Raw genomic sequence first — 17,051 nt, 5'->3', positions numbered from 1 at the left:
GGGCCGGGGCACGGGTGCCAGGCTGCGGGTGCCTATTGGGTGCTATTTTGCTCGGCGGGTCGGCAGCTGTCGCTGTAAGTTACCCCTGGAGAGCCGGAGCCAGCCGGGGGGGGGCTGGAGGCGAGGAGGCAGCGGCGCTGCTGGTGCTGGAGCCCCCCAGGTATGGTTTCCCCCTCCCCCTCTTTCCCCTCCCCAATCCCTTCCAGCTTTTAACCCTTTCACTCAGGTGTGGAGCACCCCCAGGGGCACCCCACGCAGGGCAGCGCTCAGCCTGCTGCCCACCGGCCCTGCACTGGGGGCTTGGGGGGGGGGGGGTTGGTGGCATGGGCCAGGGTGGGGGAGCAGCAGGGCAGCCGAGGAGGCTATTTTGGGAAGCTGCTTTGATGTGAGTCAGAGGCGGAGGCCACCTCGGGAGCTGCCGCGGGGATGGGCTCAGGCAGAGCAGGGCAGAGCTGAGTCCTCCTCCCGTGGCTGCAGCTCTGTGCCGTGGGAGAGGAGCTGGGAGCGTGGGGCTGGTGCCCAAGGGGTGGGACATGGGCAGTGGCAGGGAGGGAGGGATGGGTGGGTGGGTGGAGAGGAGGAGGCTGAGGGCAGAGCTGATTGCTGCCTGCAGGGAGGCTGTAGCCAGGTGGGGTTGGGCTCTGCTGCCAGGCAGCCAGGGCCAGAAGAAGGGGCCCCAGGCTGAAGCTGTGCCAGGGCAGGTTGAGGCTGGATGTTGTTAGGAAGTTGCTGGCAGAGAGAGTTGATTGGCACTGGAATGGGCTGCCCAGGGAGGTGGTGGAGTGGCTGTGGCTGGAGGTGTTGCAGCCAAGCCTGGCTGGGGCACTGAGTGCCATGGTCTGGTGGCTGGGCAGGGCTGGGGGCTGGGTTGGGCTGTTGGAGCTTGGAGCTCTCTGCCAGCCTGCTTGGTTCTGTGATTCTATGGAGGGAGGGAGAGAGAAATAGAGGGAGGGAGGGAAAGATGGATGCATGGAGGGAGGGATGGATGGATGTATGGAGAGGGAAGTGGATGAAGGGATGGAGGGATGGATGGAGGGAGGAGAGAAATAGAGGGAGAGAGAGAAAAATGGATGGATGGATGGATGGATGGATGGATGGATGGATGGATGGATGGATGGATGGGTGGAGAGAGGGAGAAAGAAATAGAGGGAGGGAGACAAAGATGGATGCATGGAGGGAGGGATGTATGGAGAGGGAGATGGATGGGTGGGTGGATGGATGGAAGACTCCTGTGCTGTGAGCCAAGAGCTGGAGCTGTGCACTGTGAGTGAGCATGGGCAAGATGTGCCTGGCACTGAGGTTGTGCCTGGCACTGAGGTTGTCCCTGCCCTGCCTGGCCTGTTCCTGCAGGTGACACCACCTGGCCTGGCTGGGGATGAGGACCCACACGAGCTGTGGAGCCCCAAAAGGCAGCCAGGATGCAGACTCTCACCTCCCACTGGAGGGGCATGGCCCCAGCCATGGCTCTGATCAGCTTAGGGACCCTTTGGTGCTTGGCACGGGGAGAGGAGGGCAGCTGCCTGCCACGGAGCCAGCATGGCAAGGCCTGGAAGTGCACCCAGGGGCTGGAGGTGGTTTGGGCAAAGGCCAAAGGATGGAGGTGTGGGCATCACCCTGCAGCCCTCAACAGGCTGCTGAGCTCAGCTGGGGACTGGAGAGCCTGGGCAGGATGTGGAGTGGTGGCCGTGAGCTGCCTGGCACCGCTGCCCGCCTGGCATCTGTTTTATCCCTTTAGGTTTAGTGAGAGCCCCTGGAGGTGCCATGGCAGGAGGTGCCTGTGAGGTGTTGGAGAAAGGCTTGGGATGCCCTGAGGCCACCGAGGAGCTGCCCGGGTGGGCGGGGAGCACTCAGAGGTGGCTGAGGAAGGACAGGAGCGAAGGTGCTTGGTGAGCTGCTGGCCAGGAGCTGCTGCGGTGCCACTGCTGGTGCCACTGCCCAGCTGCCACAGGTCCCGCAGCAGAGGGCACAGCCTGGCAGAGAAGGCTCTCTGCAGCACCATGAGGAGACATGGCACCAAGCTGTGTGCTGCAGCAGCCAGGCTGGAGGGCAGGATCCAGCCAGAGGGAGCTGGGCAGGCTGCAGAGGTGGGCACAAGCCAAGCTCAGGAGGTGCAACAAGGCCAAGGGCAAGGTCCTGCAGCTGGGGCGAGGCAATGCCAAGCACCAATCCAGGCTGGGCAGTGCCAGGCTGGAGAGCAGCCCTGAGCAGAGGCACTTGGGGGTGCTGCTGGAGGAGAAGCTCAGCAGGAGCCAGCAGTGTGCACTTGCAGCCCATAGAGCCAAGCAGAGCCTGGGCTGCAGCAGCAGCAGTGTGGCCAGCAGGGCCAGGGAGGGGATTCTGCCCCTCTGCTCTGCTCTGCTGAGACCCCACCTGGAGTCCTGCATCCAGCTCTGGAGCCCCTGGGCCAAGAGGGCTGTGGAGATGCTGGAGAGTGTCCAGAGCAGGGCCAGGAGGATGCTGAGAGGCTGCAGCAGCTCTGCTGTGAGCACAGCCTGAAAGAGTTGGGGCTGTGCAGGCTGGAGCAGAGGAGGCTCCCAGGGAACCTTCTTGTGGCCTGCCAGGACCTGAAGGGGGCTCCAAAAAAGCTGGGGAGGGACTTTGGAGGGTGTGAGGGAGTGGCAGGAGTGGGGGGGATGGAGCAGAGCTGGGGGTGGGGAGAGTGAGGCTGGAGGTGAGGAGGAAGTTGTTGAGCAGGAGAGTGGTGAGAGCCTGGCAGGGGTTGCCCAGGGAGGTGGTTGAGGCCCCATGGCTGGAGGTGTTTGAGGCCAGGCTGGCTGAGGCTGTGTGCAGCCTGCTCTAGGGTAGGGTGTCCCTGGGCATGGCAGGGGTTGGCACTGCCTGCTCCTTGTGCTCCCTTCCAGCCCTGCCTGGTTCTGTGATTCTAAGAAGCACCCACATGGTGCTGACTCCAGCCTGGCCAGGGTGAAGAGGATCAGGCTGGAGCCTTCCTCCATCTTCCTTGTGCTTATCCTTGCTTAGGGGAGAGAGGGAAGGGCTGCAGGGCTGGGGACCACAGCAAGCACTGGGCAGGGGGAGGACTCCTGGAGGAAGACTGCTCCAGCTTTGTGCTTTCCTTGGGGCTGGGAACACCTCAGGCCGATAGGGCTGTGCTGGGGCAGCAGAGGAAGGCTCAGACTCATCATCACTGAAGCAAACCCAGAGGCTGGGTTTGGTGGCCCCTGGCAAGCAGAGACCTTGCAGCCTGCAGCTCCCCAGCCAGGAGGCTTCTCCTCTGTTGCTTTGCTCCCAGGCTCAGGTCTTAGGTTTCCTCCTGCTGCTCTCTCCCAGGTTTCATTCTCCCACTGGGGGGAAAAGGAACTGAACCTGGCTCGAAGCAGCAAAACTTCCTCCTCCTGCTGAGGGCTGGCAAGGATTTGGCATCCCCAGCAGAGCAAGGAGGTGCTGAGCAGGCTGAGGCCATGTGGTGCTGGGACCCTGCTGGTGCTGGGACCTTGGTGGTGCTGGGACCTTGCTGGTGCTGGGACCCTGCTGGTGCTGGGACCCTGCTGGTGCTGGGACCTTGGTGGTGCTGAGACCCTGCTGGTGCTGGGACCTTGGTGGTGCTGGGACCTTGGTGGTGCTGGGACCCTGCTGGTGCTGAGACCGTGGTGGTGCTGGGACCCTGCTGGTGCTGGGACCCTGCTGGTGCTGGGACCTTGGTGGTGCTAGGACCTTGGTGGTGCTGGGACACTGTTGGTGCTGGGACCTTGGTGGTGCTGGGCCCCTGCTGGTGCATCCTGGCCCTGCTGCTCACCCCAGAGGCAGGGAAGGAGCAGCCCCCAGCAGCCTGGGCCACTCCCCAGCCCTTCATTGCATCGAACACCGCAGAGCTCTGGGCACCCTCCAGGGTCCTCTGCCACTCTCCAGCTGGTATATGCAGGAGGCTCAGCCCTGGGCTGTGCAGGCCTCTTGGGTGCCTTCAGCTCTCTCTTTGAGATCTGCTTGGTCTACAGTAGCAGAAGCTTCTCTAGGCTGCACCTGAGCTGCCTGCAGCGCTGCAGCCTCCTGCCAGGTGTCTGTGCACACCTCGGGCCCTTCATGCCACCCTGTGCCATGGCAGGGAGGTCTCTGTGCCCCTCTGCCACAGCTCCATGGGGATGTAAAGGCTGGTGACACTGTGGGACTCAGCAGCCCCAGACCTGCTCTTCCACCCCAGCCTTGCCAGCTGCTGCCGTGGTGCCTGGGGGTGGCTTTTTGGCTGTCTTCTGAAACCTCTCTCCAGCAGTGCCCCAGCTGTGCCAACAGGGCAGCTGTGACCCTGATGTCCCCAGGCTGCAAGGGTGGGCAGGGGAAGAGCCACACAGCTCCAGCCCTGTGTGAGTGCCACCTCCTGACTGTGCTTGTCTTGAGCAGATGCTGAGGTGCCAGTGAGCAGCGAGGGGCAGAGCCACGGAGCCCATGTAAGTGTGGGGCACTGCCAGAGGGGTCCCTGTGCCAGGGCAAGGAGCTGAGCAAGGGTGCCCAGAGCGGGGGCTGAGCCAGGAGCTGTCTCACAAGCCAGGAAGGTCTGTGAGGTGCTGCAGGGAGTCCATGCCAGGGGAGCCAAAGGCCTCAGCTGTTGCTGTCACTGATCCCTGCCAGAGGGCAGCTCTGCCCCTGACACCAAGCCAGCAGCCAGCCTGGGCACCAGCAGCACTGAGCTCAGCCCCCAGCCTGCTGTGTGCTCCTCCTGCCATGGGGGAGCAAACCTGCCCCAAATCCAAGCTGCTGCCCTGGGTGGACTCTGTGCTCAGCCAGGATGGAGCAAACCCAGCCCCAAGGCTGCTCCGGGGTGGGCTGGCTGGAAGGGGGCAGCAGCCAGCAGCCCACCCGTGTGTGCTGGGGCTCCAGCCAGGCTCCTGCCCTGCAGCCAGTGCCTAAATCCCCCCATACCAACCCAGCTGCCAGGCAAATCGCCAGGCTGGCATGAGGGAGGAGCCAGAGGCCAGCCTGGTCCTCACCCCTCAGGGCTGGCTGCTCAGGGGGGTCACAGATCAGGTTGGAAGGGACCCTCAAAGCTCATCTTGTCCAACCCCCTCCCCCCCCCACACACACACACTGCCAGCAGGGACAATTCCAGCTAGAACAGGCTGCCCAGAGCCACATCAAGGCTGATGGAGGGGATGGGACCTCCTCCACCCTCCTGAGCAACCTGGTCTAGGAGCTGTGCTGGGAGGGGGCACAGCTGTGCCAGGCTGCTGGCTTCCCCCCTGGGGCCAGGCAATGCTCTTGCACCCTCAGCCGCTCTCCCACTCCTCCCTGCCTGCAGGAGGAGGCAAGGACCTGGCTTGGCACCCGCGAGCAGGATCCGGCCGAGCCTGAGCTGAGCATGCCAGAGCCAGCGCCGCTGGGCGCCGACAAGCAGCGGGCGGAGAAGGCGGCAGCCAAGGGCAGCACTGCTGCACCTCCAGGTGGGTGTGCCAGGAAGCCTTCCTCCCGCCCACAGGTGGCCACAGAGGGGCAGACCTTGCCCTGCATCCCTGGCCGGTCCAGAAGGCATCATCCTGCCGCAGGGCAGTGATGGGATGAGCTCTGCTCCCCTGGCAGCTCAGCAACACGGAGATGGGGCCAGATCCTGCCCCTCCTCTTCTTCACCCTGCCCAGGTCTGCTGCTGGAGGGGAGCAGCAGAACCGGGAGCACAGGCAGAGATTTCCCCTGCCTGAGCTGCAGGATGTTCTAACACCATCGAGGACTCAGCACCTCGGACTCAGCACCTCTGTGCTGCAAACTCCTTCCTCTGTGGTCGCAGAGCAGGCAACTCCTGCCCCTGCCCTGGACGTGGTGTTCAGGAGCCACTCCACCCCCACCCCAGAGCCCTTTGCCACTTCCCAGTTCCCCCAGTAACTCTCTTTCCCTCGGGGGTCTCCAGTCCCCAGGAGCCTCCCGGTGCAGAGGAAGGTGGAGCCCCCCAGCCTGGACCCCGCAGAGGAGCCTCTCCTCTGGGAAGGGCTCACCCTTAACAAGTGCATCCTGGTGGCCTCCATCGTTGCCCTGCTCAGCGTCACCTTCCAGGTGCTCCAAGGTGAGCTGGGAGCTGGGCAGAGGGCGTGGGGAGCTGGACATGAGACTCTGCTGCCCCCTCCTGCCTCCTCCTCCTCCTCTCCTCTCTTCCAGCACCATGCTCCAGGGAAGCAGTCAGCCGCGGCAGGCAGGAGCCTCCACCCCCTCCCCTGCACGGTGGGTTTGGATGCTCCAGGCTGTCCTGGTCCCCTGGATCCAGCCTGGAACAGAGCAGGTCCCTGGGTGGGGTGGCCTTGAGTGCCCACCTCTGGGGCATCACAGCTCCATGGTGACCTGGCCCTCTCCCCTCCCAGAGGTGGTCATTGCCAAGGAGGAGGAGGTCCAGGAGGTGGTGACTGCTCAGCCTCCCCAGCCAGAGAGCAGCACACTCAAGGAGGATGACAACGATGATGATGATGATGGTGAAGATGACAACGAAGATGACAGCATTGCTGACAGCAACTTGGTATGGGTCTGGGGTGGGGAACTCACATCCTGTGTGGGAAGGAGCATTTGGTCCAGAGGGGAAGGGTGGAGAGGGAATCCCCCTGGGCTTCACCACCAGTGCCTGGTCCCCTCCGTTCCTCCCACAGGCAGAGCCTTGGATCTTCAAGAAGTGGTTTGGTCGCTCAGCACCCGAGGATGAGGATGAGGAGTCCGTGGATGAAGAGGCTGTGGATGAGGAGGCTGAAGATGAGAAGCCTGTGGATGAAGAGCCCACAGATGAAGAACCCAGAGCCAAAGAACCTGCAGAGGAAGAACCTGCAGGCAAAGAACCTGCAGGCAAAGAGCCTGAGGAGGAAGAGCCTGAGGAAGAAGAGCCTGGGGAGGAAGAGCTCGAGGAGGAAGAGCCTCAGGAAGAAGAGCCCGAGGAGGAAGAGCCTGAAGACAAAGAGCCCGAGGAGGAAGAGCCTGCAGATGAAGAAGACGCAGATGTCCCCGAGGTGCCACCGATCGCAAGAGAGGTGAAGAAAAGCAGGGAGAAGCTGAAGGCGGAGAGGAAGGCGGAGAGGAAGGCGGAGAGGAAGGCGGAGAGGGTCCGGGAGCGCCGCGCAGCACCGGCGGAGCGCAGCGGCCGGCGGGAGGCAGCCGCCAAGGACCGGGCGCAGCGGGACCGAACCGGCAGAGCCCCCAAAGCCCCCCGGGAGCCGGAGCCGGAGAAGAAGCGAGGCCGAGAGAGGAGGGAGAGCCGTCGGGAGCGGGCTGAGCCCAGGAGGGAGGCTGGGAAGGGCAGGGAGAGCCCCAAGCGGGACTGGCGGCAGCAGAGGGGAGGCAGGCAGCGCTGGGAGCCGGCGGCCAGCCCGGGCAAGGACCCTGCCAAGCCCCGGGAGGGCAAGAGGCGCGACTGAGCCTGGGGTGACCGAGGGGCTGAATGCAGGGGAGGTGGTGGTGGTGGTGGTGGTGAGGGGGGGTGTCCAACCCCGCCACCCCCCCTCCCCCGGCGAGGTCCCTTTGCCTGCTCTCCAGAGGCAGCCCCAGGCTGGCAGCGTGGGCAGCACAGCAGCGCTGAGCCCGGGAGCCTCTTTGGGCCCCCCCAGCCCGGACCAGCTGCACGAAGGCAAGCCGAAAGCAGCGGGGGGGAAGGAGCTTCTCTTCACCTGGGCTTTGCTCTCCTGGAGTCCCCTCCCGAGGGCAGCAGTGGAGTCCCTTCCACTGGGGCCCTCTGAAGCCTCAGCTTGCCAGGCTGCTGGGGCAGCTCCTTGCACCTCCACCATCACCTGCCAAGGGGATGCTCCTTGGGGGGGGGGGGTCCCTTCCAACCTGGCACTCCGTGATTCTGTTTCTTCTCCCTCCCAGTGCCATCTCTCTCTCAGATCATTCCCACTGGAGGTGGGGAGGGCAGCACAGGGTGGGCACGAGGAGGGCAGCACAGGGTGGGCACAAGGAGGGCAGCACAGGGTGGGCACAAGAAGGGCAGCACAGGGTGGGCACAAGGAGGGCAGCACAGGGTGGGCACAAGGAGCCCAGCAAAAGGAGTCTGTCTGCAGCCTGCTGCTCTTCGTTCAGCCAAGGGTTTTATTTCAAAGCACACCAAGAGAGGAGGGAGGAGACCTTCTGGGGTGTAAGGAAAGCAGGGTGCAGCCTCAACAAGCAGCCCTCCCCCCCTCCCCCCACTCCAGAAAGGATGTTGAAACCCCCACCTTGACCTCACCAGGGCCCTGTGCCATCGCTGCAGGGTGGCATCAAGCTTGCTGGTCACAAATGAGGTCTAGAAAGGAGAGGGAGGGAGAGGGAGAGAGAGAGAGAGAGGGAGAGAGAGAGAGAATCTACCCCCCCCAGAACCCCTCAGGCTTTGCCTTCAGAGAGCTGCTTTTGGCAAGGACCCACGAGTGAATCTCCAGCCAGTGCTGTAGCAGCTGTGGGTGCCAGCCCCCAGCCTCACCCCCCAGCCCCCCAGCAGGTTTCAGCGTTTGCTAACTCGGTGCAGGTGAGAGGAAACTGTTTCCATTTTTAATGAGGTGTTAAACTGTTTGAACAAACTCCCCCCCCCAAAAAAAACCCCAACCTCCACCCCCCCAAGAAAAGCTCTTGGCCCTGCTGGTGTCTGTGTGTGTTTCTGTGTGCCCCTGCCAACCGAGGTGCCCCACATGGGATGGGTATGGTGCATGCCAGCCCCACGGGGACACTGCAAAGCCCAAGGGATGGGTCCAGCAGCTGAGATGACTCCAGGACCTGTTTCCAGTGGGGTTGTGGAGGCTGTGGCAGCCCCCAGCAGGGCCTGGGTGGAGCTGGGAAGATGATCTGGGGGGCAGCCGGGCACGGTGCTGATGCCAGCGGGGCCGTGGAGCAGGTGCCTTGGCACCAGCCTCTGTTAATGGTGTCAGCAGCCCAGGAGCTGTAACAGGATCACTGCCCTTGCTCAGCTCTCCCTCCCTCTGGCAGTGTCCTGGCAGTGAGGTGGGTGTGGGGTGACACAGAGGTGACCCAGCAAATCGCCCCAGCAGCTCTCTGCAGGCCCTGGCACAGCTGGGGATGGATGCCCAGCGAAAGGCTGGTCCCTGCAGGAGGCATTTTGCCTCTCGTTGTGCTGTTGCAGGGGGAGCTGCGTGGCTGGCAGGGGCTCGCTGATGAGCCATGGGCTGGGAAAGAGGCAGAGGATGCTGCGAGTGGAGGGCACTTGGAACAAGCAAGAACTGCAGGCAGGGTTCAAGTGGTGCCCTGGCAGCGCTGGGTTAAGGGTTGGGCTCGACGAGCTTAAAGGTCTCCTCCAGCCAAAATCATCCAATGAGCAGCAGGTGAGGAGCAGATGAGCAGGGGCCCCGCTGGATCTGCTAAGCTTTGTCCTTCCGTGATGCCCCCACGGGGCCCGTGCCCAGCCCAAACCCCGCCGCGGGGTCAGAGCCAGGCTGCAGGGCACCTCAGGCACCCCCAGCGCGGCGACTGGGCACAGGCGAACGCCAGGCTGAGGAGCAGCCCCCAGACCCCGGCAGAGCTCCCCCAGAGACCAGCAGAGCTCCCCCAGACACCGACAGAGCTCCCCCAGACCCCAGCAGAGTTCCCCCAGACCCCTGCAGAGTTCCCCCAAGGACCAGCAGAGCTCCCCCAGACCCCTGCAGAGCTCCCCCAGACCCCAGCAGAGCTCCCCCAGACACCAGCAGAGCTCCCCCAGACACCAGCAGAGCTCCCCCAGACCCCAGCAGAGCTCCCCCAGACCCCAGCAGAGCTCCCCCAGGGACCAGCAGAGCTCCCCCAGACACCAGCAGAGCTCCCCCAGACCTCTGCAGAGCTCCCCCAGACCCCTGGCAGAGCTCCCCCAGACCCCTGCAGAGCTCTCCCAGACACCAGCAGTGCTCCCCCAGACCCCAGCAGAGCTCCCCCAGACCCCAGCAGAGTTCCCCCAGACTCCAGCAGAGCTCCCTCAAGGACCAGCAGAGCTCCTCCAGACCCCAGCAGAGCTCCCCCAAGGACCAGCAGAGCTCCCCCAGACCCCTGCAGAGCTCCCCCAGACCCCTGCAGAGTTCCCCCAGACTCCAGCAGAGCTCCCTCAAGGACCAGCAGAGCTCCCCCAAGGACCAGCAGAGCTCCTCCAGACCCCAGCAGAGTTCCCCCAGACCCCAGCAGAGCTCCAGCGGACCCCAGACCCAGAGCGCCACGAACGAACCAAACCGTGGGGGCAGGGCAGGGCACGTTGGGAGTGGGGTGGGTGGATGGATGTGAGGGCAGCTCCAGCTCTGCGAGGGCATAACCGGGCAGGAGGAGGGGCCGGGAGGGTGGCCGGGGAGCCTGGCAGCCCTCTACCGACAGCCGCACTCCTCTGCTACCATGTTGGGGAACCTGCGGACCTCCAGCCCCTGCGCCGAGAGGCTGATGATGAGCTGGTCCGAGTAGCGGACGGGCACGCAGCAGGGAGGGCGCCGCAGGGGCGAGCCCCGCTCCTGCATGCCCAGCAGCAGCACCGTGTGCGTGTGGTAGCCTGGCACACGGGTGGAGAGGGGCAGCTTGCAGGGCCCCTCGCAGTTGTTGGCGGCGTAGACCGTGGGCATGACGACGAAGTTGCGGTCGCGCAGGTCGATGGTGAGCTCCTGCAGGCGGCAGTGCGCCTGGTGGTGCCGAGCGCTGCGGTTCTGCCGCAGGACCCTGCCCCGCTCCTGCCAGCGTGCCCGCACCGTCTGCAGCGCCTTCAGCAGCAGCAGGGTGCGCAGCTTCGCCGAGCCCGACGGCGGCGGCAGAGCCTGGCCGGTGGCCACGGAGGATGGCCCCGACGGGAAGTAGCAGAAGCTGAGGAGCTGCTGGAGCAGCCCAAGGTTGGCTTGGAAGGCAGGGATGGCTCTCAGCTCCTGGATGACCTCCTGCAGCTTGCCCGTCAGCAGCTGCAGCACGGTGCCCTCCGGCTGCCAGTCGCCCAGGTGCTGCTCCAGCACCGCTCCGCTGTCCTGGGCGAAGAGCAGCACCGAGGGCTCCTCCGACTGCACCAGGCGCTCCAGGGCAGCCTCCTCCGACAGGTTGAGCAGCTGGTGAGGGAGGGTCTCCATCACCTGGAAGTCCAGCCAGTGGTGGGAGCTGGGCTGGGTGGGAGGCTCGCTGGAGGTGCTCAGGACCCGCTGGATGAAGCGGGTCAGGATGCCCAGGAACAGGCTGCTGCCGTCGGCTGCCGGGGAGGAGGCGTTGGCTTGGCTTGTGGCAGTGGGGGCTGGCAGCTCCTCCATCCCAGCCTGGGGTGGGCTGTCAGGAGAACACAGGGAGAGTCACAGGGTCCCCTTGTGCCCCGGGGTGCTCACCAGGCTCTGTCTCACAGTGCCCCACCACAATCCCACGGCAGAAGGGCTTCTCTTCCCCTCCCTTCCTCCCTGCCACTCTTCTCCCCCTGCCTTCCTGCCCCTTTTCCCCTCCCTTCCTCCCTGCCCCTCTTCTCCTCCCTTCCTCCCTGCCCCTTTTCCCCTCCCTTCCTCCCTGCCTCTCTCCTCCCCCTGCCTCCCTGCCCCTTTTCCCCTCCCTTCCTCCCTGCCTCTCTCCTCCCCCTGCCTCCCTGCCCCTCTTCCCCCGCTGCCTCCCAATCCCTCTTCTCCCCCTGCCTCCCTGCCCCTCTTCCCCCCATGCCTTCCAGCTCCTCTTCCCCCCTCTTCCTCCCTGCCTCTCTTCCCCTCCCTTCCTCCCTGCCCCTCTTCCCCTCCCTTCCTCCGTACCCCTCTTCTCCCCCTGCCTCCCTGCCCCTCTTCCCTTCCCTTCCTCCCTGCCCCTCTTCCCCCCCCCTGCCTCCCTGCTCTTCTTCCCACCCTGCCTCCCTGCCCCCCTGTTATCCCATGGCTGTGGAGAGGACTACAGACCTGGGCTGTGGGTAGGGAGCCATGTCCAGCACCCCATCAGCAGAGAGATAGGAAGAAGGGGCCAAAGCCACCTCCTCTTGCTGTGACTTGGCCAGCAGCAGCAGCACAGGAGTCATCCTGGTGAAGCATTTGTCATCAGAGCCAAAAAGGAGCTCCTGGCTCTCCATGGGGGTCAGGGTGGCACCTAGGGAGGAGTGAGGGTGATGGGCTGGGGTCTTTCACCTGTGTGCCCACAGCCTCCTGTTACAGACAGGCTTGAGAGGATCCCAGACACCCAAGTCAAGACCCAGAGGGCACGGACACAGCTGTCCCATGTCCCTACCTCCCTCTCTGCCACGCCTGATGTCCAGGGAAGCCTGGAAGCTGAGCTGCTCCCTGCTGCGGGTGATGGATGCCACAGCAGCTGCCAGGACCAGGTACTGGGTGGCCCTGGACAGGCAGAGGACCTGCGTGGAGGCAAAAGACACAGGAGTGCCAGGGTGAGACATTATGGGGTGGGGACACTCGAGTGAGTCCCCTAATCTTGTCCCTGCTGGCTCCAAGTCACCCAACTTGCCCCCCCCCCATCCTGGCTGGTGACCTGGGGAGCAGTGAAAGGGGAGGGGGACCAGAGAGACTTCACCACCCAGCCCCAGCCTGGGGTTGGCAGCTCCCGGCAGCAACGCTGCAGCTGATGCCCCCTGCCAGGATGGAGAGCGATGGGGTTGAGGCCAGGACCCCGCTAGGCTGGGCTGGGCACCGCGGGCTGTGCCCTCTGGCCGTGCCGGGAGCCGGGCACAGGGTAAGAGCTCCATCTTCAGGCACCGCTCGGGCAGGGATGCTGGCAAGGGCTGGGGAGGAGACTGGGAGAGGCTGGAAAAGGAGTCGAGAGGGGACAGAAGAAGGGTGGCAAATGGACCGGGAGAGGATGGCAAAGTGCTGGGCCAGCAAAGCCAAGTCCCCCTCTCCCCACCCTCCCTCCACCCAGGACCAGACCTCCCAGCCGTGGCCACCCACCTGCTCCCGTGCCAGCCCCGTGCCCGTGGCCAGCAGCTCCTCTGGGTGCCCGGCTCCTGGCCCCTCTCTGCTGCCCAGGTAGAAGAGCAGCAGGGCCCCACGTAGCTCTCCCAGGGACTGTCCCACCTCTGCCTGGAAAGCCAACTTGAAGTGCAGCTTCACCTGGGCCTCCCACTTCACTGGAAAGGAGGAAACGAGGAGGGGCTGAGCCAGCCCTTGGCTGGCCACTGGGTGCCCCGGGCCGGGCTGTGATGGATGGGGAAGGAGCTTGGGGGCCAAGCACTGATCCCACGCAGTCAGCAGAGCATCCAGGACAGGGCTAAGGGTGGAGGGACACAGCAAATTCCCCTTCCCACTTCCAGGTTGCTGGGCAGAGGCTGCCTCACTCCCAGGGCTGCTCTGGCAGGTTTCCCTGGATCAGAGGGGTTGGAAGGGACCCAAGGAGATCGTCGAGCCCCTGGGCAGATCCCTGTGGAAATCTCTTCTCAGGGATGCTGTGGCCGTTGTGGCACAGCCTGCAGCACTGCCTGGGGCTGAGCTGCTTCCCCCAGCTGAGCTCAGCTGAAAACCCAGAACCTGGGAGGGCAGGAAGAGATCTCAGGAGAGAAAACAGCCACAGCCCTCTTGCTGCTCGGATGGGACCCGCGGGATGTGCCCTCCCTGCGGCACCCCCGCGGGGACAGGGCGGAGGAATGGGCACTGCTGTGCCCTCCCTGCAGCACCCCCGCGGGTACAGGGCGGAGGAATGGACACTGCTGTGCCCTCCCTGCGGCACCCCCGCGGGGACAGGACGGAGGAATGGGCACTGCTGTGCCCTCCCTGCGGCACCCCCGCGGGGACAGGACGGAGGAATGGGCACTGCTGTGCCCTCTCTGCGGCACCCCCGCGGGGACAGGACGGAGGAGTGGGCACTGCTGTGCCCTCCCTGCGGCACCCCCGCGGGGACAGGACGGAGGAATGGGCACTGCTGTGCCCTCCCTGCGGCACCCCCGCGGGGACAGGACGGAGGAATGGGCACTGCTGTGCCCTCCCTGCGGCACCCCCGCGGGGACAGGACGGAGGAGTGGGCACTGCTGTGCCCTCCCTGCGGCACCCCCGCGGGGACAGGACGGAGGAATGGGCACTGCTGTGCCCTCTCTGCGGCACCCCCGCGGGGACAGGACGGAGGAGTGGGCACTGCTGTGCCCTCCCTGCGGCACCCCCGCGGGGACAGGACGGAGGAATGGGCACTGCTGTGCCCTCCCTGCGGCACCCCCGCGGGGACAGGACGGAGGAATGGGCACTGCTGTGCCCTCCCTGCGGCACCCCCGCGGGGACAGGACGGAGGAGTGGGCACTGCTGTGCCCTCCCTGCGGCACCCCCGCGGGGACAGGACGGAGGAATGGGCACTGCTGTGCCCTCTCTGCGGCACCCCCGCGGGGACAGGACGGAGGAGTGGGCACTGCTGTGCCCTCCCTGCGGCACCCCCGCGGGGACAGGACGGAGGAATGGGCACTGCTGTGCCCTCCCTGCGGCACCCCCGCGGGGACAGGACGGAGGAGTGGGCACTGCTGTGCCCTCCCTGCGGCACCCCCGCGGGGACAGGACGGAGGAATGGGCACTGCTGTGCCCTCAGACAAAGCTGAAGCTACACAAGCAAGCCCTGGGGGTGCTCCTGGGCAGCACCGAGCCGCCGCTGGCTGAGGGCAGGACCAGCCAGGACTCAGCCAAGCTGCCCTTGCTCCTGTCCTGCTCAGACAGAGCTGGGAGGGGACCATAACCCGCGGCAGAAAGTGAGGGACACCGAGAGGAGAGGAGAGCAGAAGCCACCAAGGCTGTGACACAGGCAGGGACGAGGCACAGAGCTGCTTAACCACGGCCCCAGGAGGATGCTTTGCTGCCTCCCTCCTGCCACCTCCGGCAGAGCCCAACCCTACCGCGGGAACTCTGTGTTTGAATCCGAGGTAGGACAAGCAAACAGCCCCCGGGCACCCCTGAGCCCTGGGCATCCCTGAGCTCTGGGCGCCCCTTAGCCCTGGGCACCCTAAGCCTTAGGCACCCCGAGCACTGGGCACCCCAAACCCTGGGCACCCCGAGCACTGGGCACCTTGAGCCCTGAGCACACTGAACCCTGGGCACCTTGGTCCCTGGGCACCCTGAAACCTGGGCACCCTGAGCCATGGGCACCTTGAGTCTTGGACACCCCAATTCCTGGGCACCCTGAACCCTGGGCACCCTGAGCCCATGGCACCTTGAACTTTGGGCACCCCAAACGCTGGGCACCCTGAGCCCTGGGCACCCTGAACCCTGGGCACTCCGAGCCCTGGGCACCCTGAAGCTTGGGTACCCTGAGCCTTGGGCAACCTGAACCCTGGGCACCCTGAGCCCTGGGCACCCTGAACCCTGGGCACTCCGAGCCCTGGGTACCCTGAACCCTGGGTACCCTGAACCCTGGGCACCCTGAGCCCTGGGCACCCTGAACCCTGGGCACTCCGAGCCCTGGGTACCCTGAACCCTGGACACCCTGAACCCTGGGCACCCTGAACCCTGGGCACCCTGAGCCCTGGGCACCCTGAACCCTGGGCACTCCAAGCCCTGGGCACCCCCAGCTCCACGTTGGCACAAGGATTTCTCACCAACCTTCCTCCAGATGCAGCACAAGGACTCGGTCCTGCCCTGGCTCCACCATGTGTGCATGGATGTGCTTCAGGGGCTGGAGAGCAGCAGCTCCCTGCCCTGCTGGGCACAGCCCAAAGGTCTCCAGAGAGCTTCCATGCCAGCTGGTGCCTCTGCTCAGCAGCTTGATGAAGCCACTCTCGTACTGGGTGAGGACGCCCACAACGTCCAGGTGCCTGGAGCTCAGCCTGTCCCGGTCCACTCTCAGCCTGCACACAGGTCCCTCCAGCCCGCCCAGCGGCCAGGGCTGCAGGCTGGAGCTGGCCCAGCCCAAGGCTCCATCCTCAGCCATGCCCTGAGAGCATCCCGGGCCCGGCTCAGGCTGCGGGAAGCGGCTCCCAGGAGCTGCCCGCCTGGATCTCGGCGCGGGGCTGGCTCCTGCTCTTCCCCGCAGGGTGAACTTCTCCCTCTCGCTCTGCTCAGCTCCGAGGCTCAGCTCCGACCTTACCCCGGCGCTCCCCTGCCTCGGAACCGCCGCCGAGGGGAGCAGCAGCACCAAGCACGGCAGGAGCAGCCCAAGAGCAGCCTTCATCTTCTCCCCGCAGCCGCTGGGGAAGCGGTTCGGGAGCAGTGGGGTGGAAGGGGAGGTCGGAGGCTGCTTTTGAACCGGCGGTGGCCTTGAGTTGACAATGCACAACACCTCCCCGGAGCAGCTCCCCGGGGCTGCGGGGCTGCAGGGGAGGGAGGGAAGGGAAGGGAGGTTGCAAAGAAAGAGTTTCTGTTCTATTTTTGGGTTTGCATCCAGTATTGGGAATGCCTGTCCTTGACTTCGGCTGTTTGCTCCAGGAGGGCTAGACCCGGATCTTCGTGGGGACTGGCACGTCCTGGAGCAGCAGGAGGGAGGATGAGCCAGGACAGGAGGAGGCAGACAGGACAGAGAACGGACAGAGACTCGCTGGCTGCTGTCTCCAGTGGCAAACCTCCTCCCACAGCTGGCACCTGCAGGCTGGAGAGGCCTCTGTGGCACATCTGCTGAGCTCCAGGGTGCTTGGAGCTGGGAGGGAGAATCTCACCAGGGGCAGCAGCAGGATGGCTTTGAGCGCTTCAGAGGTGACCGAGAAAGGTTCCCAACGCAAAGCTTGTGAGGGCTTTCCCCTCCAGGAGATGCCAACGCTCAGAACTAGGAGAGCTTCTCCTGGTTTGGGTCCCCCTCCAGCAAAGGGACACAGCTGCAAGGCTGCAGCAAGCTCAGGATGAGCTGAGAAATGAGAGGCACCAGCTAAGGGCAAGCCCAGGCTGGGCAACCTCTGCCAAGCAGTGCTTGGTCTGCCCTCAGCCTCCTCTTCTCCAGGCTGAACAGCCCCAGCAATCTCAGCTGCTCCTCCCCAAACTGCCCTCCAGACCCTTCCCCAGCTTTGCTGACCTTCTCCAGCTCCTCAATGTCCTTCCTGGAGCGAAGGGCCCAACACTGAACCCAGTCTGGGAGGTGTGCCCAGGTACAGGGGGAACAATCCCTGCCCAGCTCCTGCTGGCCACAGCTTTTCCAAGGCAGTAGAGCTGAGGCTGATGGAGCTGAGCTTTCAGGCAGGAGGGGAGCAGCCTGGAGATTCCCAATCTTTTGCCTCCTTGCTGGAGTATTCCCAAGGCTGTAGCAACCTGGGACTGATTTGTGTGCCTGAGGGTTAAGGAAAGGTACCCAGAGGACCCCAGCAGAG

At 64.9% G+C, this 17,051-nt stretch overlaps 2 protein-coding genes and 1 long non-coding RNA gene across 3 annotated transcripts; 2 read left to right on the top strand and 1 right to left on the bottom strand.

Moving 5' to 3' along the window:
• Positions 1-3,130: 3,130 nt before the first annotated feature.
• JSRP1 (junctional sarcoplasmic reticulum protein 1) lies at positions 3,131-8,224 on the top strand. Its single transcript, XM_064175180.1, has 7 exons — positions 3,131-3,399; positions 4,354-4,400; positions 5,249-5,390; positions 5,850-6,002; positions 6,095-6,157; positions 6,295-6,446; positions 6,574-8,224. The coding sequence occupies exons 3-7, from the start codon at positions 5,309-5,311 to the stop codon at positions 7,327-7,329; spliced, it is 1,206 nt and encodes a 401-aa protein (XP_064031250.1). The 5' UTR covers positions 3,131-3,399; positions 4,354-4,400; positions 5,249-5,308; the 3' UTR covers positions 7,330-8,224.
• A 1,776-nt stretch (positions 8,225-10,000) lies between these two features.
• Positions 10,001-16,963, bottom strand: AMH (anti-Mullerian hormone). The gene is made up of 5 exons (XM_064175141.1): positions 15,361-16,963; positions 12,742-12,920; positions 12,068-12,191; positions 11,746-11,929; positions 10,001-11,143 (listed from the first exon to the last, which is right to left on the bottom strand). Exons 1-5 carry the CDS (start codon positions 15,926-15,928, stop codon positions 10,216-10,218), a joined length of 1,983 nt encoding a protein of 660 aa, XP_064031211.1. The 5' UTR covers positions 15,929-16,963; the 3' UTR covers positions 10,001-10,215.
• On the top strand, positions 14,314-16,122 carry LOC135192246 (uncharacterized). The gene is made up of 2 exons (XR_010308952.1): positions 14,314-14,684; positions 15,371-16,122. It is a non-coding gene; the product is annotated as an uncharacterized LOC135192246 (long non-coding RNA).
• Positions 16,964-17,051: the final 88 nt, after the last annotated feature.

Source organism: Pogoniulus pusillus, chromosome 41 (genome assembly GCF_015220805.1).
Source record: "Pogoniulus pusillus isolate bPogPus1 chromosome 41, bPogPus1.pri, whole genome shotgun sequence".
NCBI lineage: Eukaryota > Metazoa > Chordata > Aves > Piciformes > Lybiidae > Pogoniulus > Pogoniulus pusillus.
This window is presented reverse-complemented; position numbering and strand designations above follow the sequence as displayed.